Raw genomic sequence first — 9,234 nt, 5'->3', positions numbered from 1 at the left:
TTTGGATGTAAGTATGATTATTTTTTATATGATTGAACTTTGTTGAAAACTCATTTTAGGTACATCGATGGCTCCAAAAAGAAAATTTCTTGAAAAATCATTTTAGGTACACGGATGGCTCCAAAAAAGGAAAATTTCTTAAAAACTCATTTCAGGTACACGGATGGCTCCAAAAAGGAAAATTTCTTTTTCATCAAATGTTGACATGGCCAATGTTGACTTCTACAATCTATATGGTTAAAAAACACACAAGATGTATCTTTTCCTTTAGTCCCTAGATGACAATAAGTCTTTCCAGGGATAAAGGGTGAATAATAGTTGTTGTTGTGTTAGTTATTGACTTGTATCCCAAAATTGAATGTATTGATGTTGAGGTACTGGGTGCATTATATTATCAACTTTGTCCTCCAGCATATGCCAAGGATCACAAGGATCACATGGTAGCAAGCCAAGAGGACATGAGAATGGAAGCTAGATGTTGATAGTACCTTTGATATCACTGCTAACAAGCTACAAGATATTATTATACAAGTCTTGGGAAAGAAAGTGCCAAATTCCCATGAAGCTACATCAAGTTCAAAGAAGGCAAGATCTTCTCGACAAATAGAGGGAAACTTTTTTGATGTGCATGAAGTAAAGCTTGCTACATCGGGAGCTAGAGGTTCTCAATAGGTACCTTCAAATTTGAACATTATGAATTCCAAGAATTTTCCAAGGAAAGCTAAAAAGGTGTTCCAGCTCGGGGAGGGGGGGTTATGGATAAGTATGCAAAATGGTTTGTACATAGAGTTTGAAATTCTAGTAATGAAATGTGTGCAAGCACTCGAACATTATTTATGTCGTCCTGCTGCATGGTCGAATGGCCCTAGCCCGCCATTCTAAAACACATTGTGCTTGCAATAATGCCCCTAGGGCCATTCTACCATGCACATTCTTGATGTTTTATGCATGCTCCTGTAGTAGAGAATGGCCCTAAGACCATTCATCTTGATGTTTTATGTGGTGTTTAAATTTTTTGTGATGATGAAGTGTCACTGGTGTTTTAATGTTGTTTGCAAATAATATGAACATTTTAAAGATTTTAATTGAATAGGAACATATGATGTTCATGATGAAAGATCATTACTAAGAATCTTGAACCATATTCCTATAGATGAAAATGCTACTGAAGTTGTGGAGGAGTCAATTATACAGGTGATGATGAGAGTTATACACTACAAGACATGGTTGAAAATGATATGAATATTTTAAAGATTTGAATTGAATAGAAACATTTGATGTTCATGATGATGAAAGATCATTGCTAAGTAGCCTGAATGATATTCCTATAGATGAAAATGCTACTAAAGTTGTGGAGGAGTCAATTACACAGGTGATAATGAGAGTTGTACACTACAAGACATGTCTAAGAAAGCAATGTTGACTATGGTATTAGATTTGAATGGATTACTATTGAAGCATTGAATTTAACCATCTACGTTGCATCAATCCACTATGGATGGCCCAAATAGATATTTTATACTTCGACTTGGATGTATAAACTTTTTGCAGACCCTTTTTTGAAAGATGTAATATTGGGATCTTGTCAATGGCCATGGAGGATAATGTTATTGAAATGGTGAGAGCTTTGCAAAAAAAAGTGGAGAAAATGCTTCCTTTTTTGCCATTTGGGGTCAACAAGCTTGTTACACTTATGAGAAGAAGAAATTGTTCAGGCTAGACAGTCTAGGTGTGTCGAGGCAATGTTTAAGCCATTGGAGATAATGTCTAAAGCATTTGAATGTGATCAATGATTACCTTTCTTGTTGATGACTCTCCATATAAAGAATGTGTTACTCCCGCTATTAGCTGCATCTTCCCATCCAAGTTTGATATATATAAGAAGTCCGACAACATTCTTCTGAAGGAATTACTGCCTTACTTGATGGCTTGATGATGCTGAGGATGTATGTAGTGTGATTGACTCTAACCGTTATGGCCAACTTCTAGTGTCGAATGACTATGGATGGTTTAACCTTGTTAGGTTTTGTTGATTATTGGAAAGAGTATAATGTGAAATGGTCACAATTAAGATTCAACATAGGTAGACTTTCTCTTGCAAAGCAATTACATGACATTTTTGAGGGCAATGTAGAAGAAAACTTGGTTGATATGAGTGGTCAAAGAGGTGATAAAGGAGCAAAGATTGGTACAAGGATTATGAAAATCCTTAGCCTTAGTTCATTTGAACACACATGTTATGAAATACAAGATATCCTGCTATCTCAAGAAATTTTCTAATGTATTTAACTTCTCTCTTAATCATGAATTATAGTTTATGTTCACAACCCTTAAGGCAAGAGTACTCTTAAACTTTAGTGTTTGTTTGTTGTATTTTGTTGGAGTGGATGATAAGTCGGAGTGCATCCTATTCTAAGGGGGCTCCTTTGATTAGAAGAAGAAAGTCTCTTAATGAATGTATTAAAGTTTATTAACAACCTTAAATATTTATAATAAGAGTTGTCTTAAAATATATTTATAATAAGAGTTGTCTTAAAATATATTATACTTTTTGTGGTATTTTGAAGGAGTGGATCTTAAGTAGGAGTCCATCCTACTCTAAGGGGCTCGTTTGATTTGAGTATAAAAAGATTCTAAAAGTCTCTTAATGAGTTTATTAAAGTAAGTTATGTTTACTGACACCATAATCCTTTGTGGCAAAAGTTTTGTTAAATTTTAGTGTGCTTTTTGTGGTATTTTATTGGATTGGAATCTAAGTCGGTGTGCATCCTACTCTAAGAGGGGACTCCTTTAATTTTAATATAAGATCTATTTACAAAAGGTTCTTGTAAATATAACAAAACCATGTAGCTTATTATACCGAGTCATGTAACACCATTTTGAGCACCGTTCATGATCGAGAGACAAAGTATGTAATGGATGTTTACTTGTGAAGAAACACAAAGATGCTTGATGGAGATTTGTACATATACATAAGGACTATATGTTCGTCATGATTCTCTATAATTATGTGCTCATTTGAGGCCATGTAGATCTTTGGACACATTCTAACATTTTGGGTGAGTGATGATCATGTTCTACATGTCTTGTTTGCTAGCATTATAGAATGGCCCTCGAGCACTTTGACACATCTTGTGCTTCACTAGAACACAATGTCCATGGTAGAATGGCCCTATGGCCATTCTACAACCCCTTACACTTTATAAGAAAAACAATGCCCATGGTAGAGTAGCCCTAGGGCCATTCCGTACCCTTTGGTTACATTGGTTATAGAATGGACCTAGAGCCATTTCATGTCCTTTATGGTACATTCAAGAAAGAGTGTGCATGTGTTAGAAAGGCCCTAGGGTCATTCAATAATCTGGTATGCATGGTAGATGTAGAATGGCCCTAGTAGGGACATTGTTAACATCCTATTGTTATACTAATCTCACCTTTGATTTTTTAAGTGCTTGTTTCAAACCAAATCTTGTTTGGTAATGTTCCCCTTACTAACTACAAGTGCCACCTTATCCCATTGATAGAAAGGTCAAGACAATCCATAAGAAACTTGCTAAACCCGAGCTACCAAAAATGAGTAACATCATTGGGAAAGCGCAAACTAAAGGAGAATCCAGCCCTAGTTTTGGTAATAGATCCAACTACTTGGTTCATCTTAGTTTCATCCATTGGTTGGAAGAGGAGACGTGCAAGTCAAACAGGGAACTGGACTCTCCGATCTTTAGCAGCAATATCCTTCCACAAACTAGATAAGGAAAGAATGCCACATACGGGAGGGTTAAGGAATCCAAGGCTCAGATAAAATTTTTTAAAATAAGGGAGGTAGATGACTAAATTAAGTTCTTCCACCTATAAGGTGGCCCCACGTGGAACAATTCAAAGTTGTCATCACAAGGTAAAGGGAATCTATCGATGGATTCATGGACTTGATATTATGAACAATAGTGGATTTGAAAAACCAGTAGATACTCATGGTCATGAGTAACTTGAGTTTTTCATGCCCAAAAAGTTCCTCCCTTAAGTAAGAAATGCATACCCAACAAGTGAGTAGGATCCAAGGACATAGAAATGATTCTTAAAATCATTACTAATTGCATAAGAATTTTGTAGATTAAAAGAGTGTCTATTTTGTTGAATAAAAAATGAATGCCAAAGTCATGGAAGAATTTTTGTATTGCATTTATAGTGTGCTTAAAGAGTTATCTAGGGTAGTTTCAAGTAAAATTTAAAAATTTGACAAAGTGCCTCAGTGATGGCTATGGAAGACTATGTTTTAAATTTTTTTTGGGCCTTGATTAAAAAAAAAAAAACTTATATATCTTGTGTTGAGAGTATTTTCCTAGTAAGAATTATTCTAAAATGGTATGTTTAAAGAGAAATATTTTTTTTAAAAATAGAAGTCTCTAAAAGCCACAAAAATGGCTTTTCTTTAGAGGACTAGTGTTTATCATTGTTTTTAAATTTGTAATCATGGATCTCATGCTTTGATTTGATTCTCCCTAGCTATCCTCTCTCTCTCTCTCTCACAGAATCCAACAAGGGAGAATCTATGGCTTCATTACCATAGTCTCTATATATAGGCAAGTATGAATGGTTGTCATTGTCTCTTGTCTATATGATTGATTTTATGCTAACATAAACTTGCAATAGTACAAGCACAAAATAGAATCTCCAAACAATAGAGGACCCAACAATGGAGATCAATTTCGCAATAGCACCGTCAAATTTCTTATATGCAAAAAGAAAACCAGGTTAATATATTTGATTTGTCCTTGGGCATATAAAGCGTAAGGTCTTTTAGCAAGCTCCTCTTAAAATCTATAAGGGTGGTGAGGTGGTATAAGCTCCTGCCATGATTTCTATGCTCCGTTGATTAGGTGATGAGTTGGAAATGTTTCAGTACTTGCACATGGATACTACTTGTTGTGGGCTCATGATGCTGATGAATGGAGCTCAAGCTAAACTCAGAAAGGTGAGGCTTGAAGCACAAGCCATACCGAGTTGCATTTCAATTAGAAGGTGGCACTACAAAGCTATGTGGATCCGAAGCAAAGGATTTTAGATGGATTATGAAAATGGAATGTAATAGTAAACCAATAGAGAAGATAATAGCTCTTCTTTGAAAGAAATTTCTATACAGTTGACTTGGATTGAGCGCTAATTTGCCTGTTAATTATCCTTATTGGCGTAGATGATCGCCGAGTTAGCGATGTGATGTCTGATAAATGATCCAATTATGATCAATATCATAACGAATATACATTTGTTACAGTAATATCAACGTTGCAGGCAAGACACGGTCGGGGGAAGAAGTTTCGAGGCTAAGGTGATCATTAGGTGGATCTACCACAAGGTCTCCCATTGCCTTGTAGCACTCCCTTGCCGCCTCCTGGGAAACAAAATACACCAACAAAGGAAGATATGTGGGTGTTTTTTTTCGTTAATACTCAAAGGGGAAAATAATATTCTTGATTATTTATTAATATACCATGTAAAAAATGGAAGTTTATAAAGCTTTTCCCATTGTTGTGACCAGTGAATCATTGCCAGCTATGGCAAAGGTTAACGCTAATAAGAGGATCATTATTATTGTACCATGTCAATTGGATCTAGAGCCTTGTGGATGGAGTGCAAAAGCGAGGAAGCTTGCAGGGGCAAAAGCTCCTCCAGAACATATTGAATCGCACAAATGCCCACCAAAGACGCTTCATAGCCCACAAAAACGACCTCTGAGGAAAAGAATAGGAAGGAATTTATTTAGGCCTTGGAAAACAGTGCAATATAGTCTAATATTTGAGAGAAAGTAGAAATTTAGCCTTAAAAGTTTAGGGCATACTTAATTAAGTATATATGATGTATCATCAAAGCATACAGTTATGGCCGGTGACTATATATATATATATATATATATATATATATATATAGACATGCACGTATATACACACACACACAAAACAGGTACAGACATTAACTATATACATATATTTATATACAGATATATTGATGTTAGATATGTATATATATACGTGTGTATATATACACACGTATATATATACATATCTAACATCAATATATCTGTATATAAATATATACACACATACATATACACAAGCATATATATACATACATACATCAATATATATATATATATATATATATATATATATATATATATATAGACATGCACGTATAGAGACACAGACACACAAAACACACACACACACACACATATATATATATATATAGATGCACGTATAGAGACACAGACACACAAAAAACATGCACAGGCATCGGCCATAATTAACTATATACATATCTCCATGTATGTATGCATATACATGGAGGTATGTAGAGTGTATGTATGTGTACGCACATAAAAGGAATGTTGAGTACCTAACAGAATGCCCTGCACGATTTCATGTGCCCTTCTTTGGACAGGCCTTATGAGATGCTTGGGGATCAGCCCACCACAGTAAGCTTGCAAAGACGCCAAAATTGAATCCACAAAATCGGCTACACTCACTCCCAGCATGCGCCACTCCAAAGCTCGCAGAATACTGGCTTCCATGGCCTTAATGATGTCCGTGCCCTCATCGCGTGAATATTGATAAATACGGGCGAGGCTCTGCACCATAATTTTATTGATACTTTCAACTGTTTGAATTTTTTTTTGTTTTTGTTTTTTTTTGCATGAACCACGTAATTAAAGCTTTTGATCGTGTAGGAAACAGCCTGCACGTTTTTAATTACCTGGATGAAGGGAGCGTCAGGCGCATCGCTGTGATCTACCTTGAGTGCAATCCAGAGGCATGCCATGCCAGCCACATGGAGATCATCCACGCTGTTGTGCTGGTCGTCTGCCTGTAGTGCCACATCTGCCCCTCGTGAGTCCATGATCACAACAATGCGAAAAATACTTAATTTGAAGAAAATCGCTGTAATCTAATGTAAAGCATGATGCTTAATTTGAGCAGATTAGTGGGCGCTTGCTAACCTGCATCCTATTAGAAAGGAAGCGGTCCAGGTATGCCACTGCCTGAGCTGTGGTAGACATCCGCACATGCATCACTCTAGCCGCCTTTCAAAAAGTAAAAAATATTCGCGTGAATCTTATTGTCAAAATGGGAAGTAAAGATTGCTATAAAAATGTATTCCACGTTAATGTTTCTGTAAAAATGGGGAGGAAAAATTGTTGGGCTGTTAATTTGCATTTGAATTTCTTTTTGAGCGCCATTACATACATTAATGTACTAAGTAGAGCAGAATGCAGGATGAATACCCTAATGAGGAGTACCTTAGACTATTGAGCTCTTCGTTTGCATTTAAATTTCATTTACAGCATCATAACATACACCAAAGCACTAAGTAGACCAAAATGCAGGATAAATACACTCCGTCAAGACTGATCTGGGATGATGACCTGAAGCTGTGTTTGTGTGTGTTTACTCTGTGTGTGTGTGTGTGTGAGAGAGAGAGAGAGAGAGAGAGAGAGAGAGAGAGACCTCGAATATCCACTGCACACTCCTCCTCCTTGAAGTTGGCCATGATGCATATGGGTTAAATCCTCTCAGCTCCTTTCTCTTAGAAATGCATGCAGATGATTGCTGCATCTCCAGCATGCTTTCTACATAGCCATTGAGTGGCCTGCAATGAGACCATTGCTGCCTCTGCAGTAGCACCGCCATGGATTCACAAGCTATGGTGTGATCATGATTAGCAGTCGGATGACCAATAGCACATGCATTGTCCACCCTCATTTTGCCACAACTTCTTGCAGTACTAGTGCTCAAATCCTTGCTCCATATTGGTTCATCAAGCGAGCTCATACAGCTAATTAGAGGGTCTTGCAAATCAGTGCATCCAAGGGCTATCTCATCATCAGAGCTCATGATACTGTGGCTTCCTGCATCACCCAATCCAAACTCCCCATGGCTGGAAACATTGCATTGCTGGTGTAAAGCAGACCTGCTACTAGTGATTGGAGACTCCGAGCAGCAATTTATACAGCACCCATTCATGTGAGCCTGCTCATGCAGATGATCATCGACCAACACTGTAGAATGCTTTTGCTCATCAAATAAACTAGAATTTGAACTAATGCTAGTGCTGGGGGAGGTCCATAGTTGAGATGGGTAGCAACTCCAACCACAAATTAGGTCATCATTACCACCATTAGCTGTGAACCCCTGACAAGCAAGGGGAGACGATAAGGAAGCTTCAAAATGATCTATGTCTGCATCGAGCAGCTCGTGGCAAAAAAGGTACTCTTCATGAGGTGCAATATAAGCTAGTTGTAACTGAGAAGTAGGGGGCTCATGAGGTGGTACTGAGCCCATGTCTGATGAGAGAACAAGTACGAGTACTTGCAGGGTGCGCAGCACTTATATATATACCAGCAGATGAAAGGGAGATAATAATGGTATCACTCAAGTAGGCACTCTAGTTTAATATATGCAGTCTGGTGGCACATTCGGCCGCATATGAGAGAGAGAGAGAGAGAGAGAGAGAGAGAGAGAGAGAGAGACAAGAAGCCTTCAGCTGAACGGTCCCATGAAGCCACACACCCCCTGGCGTATCCTGCGACTATCCTACCGTATACCAACCGTATGCTTGAGCCATGACCGTTACGTATATACCCCCTCTTCCCCCCTAACTAACAGCCCCATCCCAAGTCTTGTGTCCCAAAGAAGAAGGGTTTCTTTGAGCGAGGGTTTCTTTGCCCACTCACACACACACACACCAATCTCTCTCTCTCTCTCTCTTTTGTCACGGAGCCTTGTGTTTCGCTAGTCATGACTCGTAACGAGGTACCCCTCCTCAAGTATATCACATGAACTCGTGCCCATGTTACCATCCTACATGAAATATCCAAGCCCGTGGCCCCACATGAGGAGTGAACCCTCATGTCGATTGGAGTATACCTTCAACCCTTTCATGTAAATTCCTGAAGGAAAGCATGGTTGGTGCACATGCTACCATCTACAGACCATTTAATGTCACGTCTTCCATTAGTTCTAGTCTAGGGGATAAAGGGGACTAGTAAGGAAGGACACGTGCATGTGTGTGCAAGGTGGTTGCATAAAAGTGCAAGGTGGTTGCATTTTTATGCCATTAAAGGTTGGCAAGAGGGAATGAAAGAGAAATGGCATAGGAAATAGTTTTTTTTAAAAAAGAAAAATTTTGCCCCTTTAAAAATGTAGGTAGTATATGGTGAAAGTATTTACAATACTTGTG

The 9,234-nt window shown here is 37.8% G+C and overlaps 1 protein-coding gene across 1 annotated transcript; it reads right to left on the bottom strand.

Annotated features, from left to right (window-relative positions):
• Nucleotides 1-5,266: 5,266 nt before the first annotated feature.
• LOC147605783 (uncharacterized) lies at nucleotides 5,267-8,341 on the bottom strand. The gene is made up of 6 exons (XM_086793647.1): nucleotides 7,503-8,341; nucleotides 6,995-7,078; nucleotides 6,751-6,861; nucleotides 6,394-6,625; nucleotides 5,596-5,729; nucleotides 5,267-5,389 (listed from the first exon to the last, which is right to left on the bottom strand). The coding sequence occupies exons 1-6, from the start codon at nucleotides 8,334-8,336 to the stop codon at nucleotides 5,267-5,269; spliced, it is 1,518 nt and encodes a 505-aa protein (XP_086649773.1). The 5' UTR covers nucleotides 8,337-8,341.
• Nucleotides 8,342-9,234: the final 893 nt, after the last annotated feature.

The sequence above is a fragment of the Cibotium barometz genome, chromosome 59 (assembly GCF_041138505.1).
Source record: "Cibotium barometz isolate CiBa-2024 chromosome 59, ASM4113850v1, whole genome shotgun sequence".
NCBI lineage: Eukaryota > Viridiplantae > Streptophyta > Polypodiopsida > Cyatheales > Cibotiaceae > Cibotium > Cibotium barometz.
The sequence above is the reverse complement of the archived record's forward strand: the minus strand, read 5'-3'. Positions and strand labels throughout refer to the sequence as shown.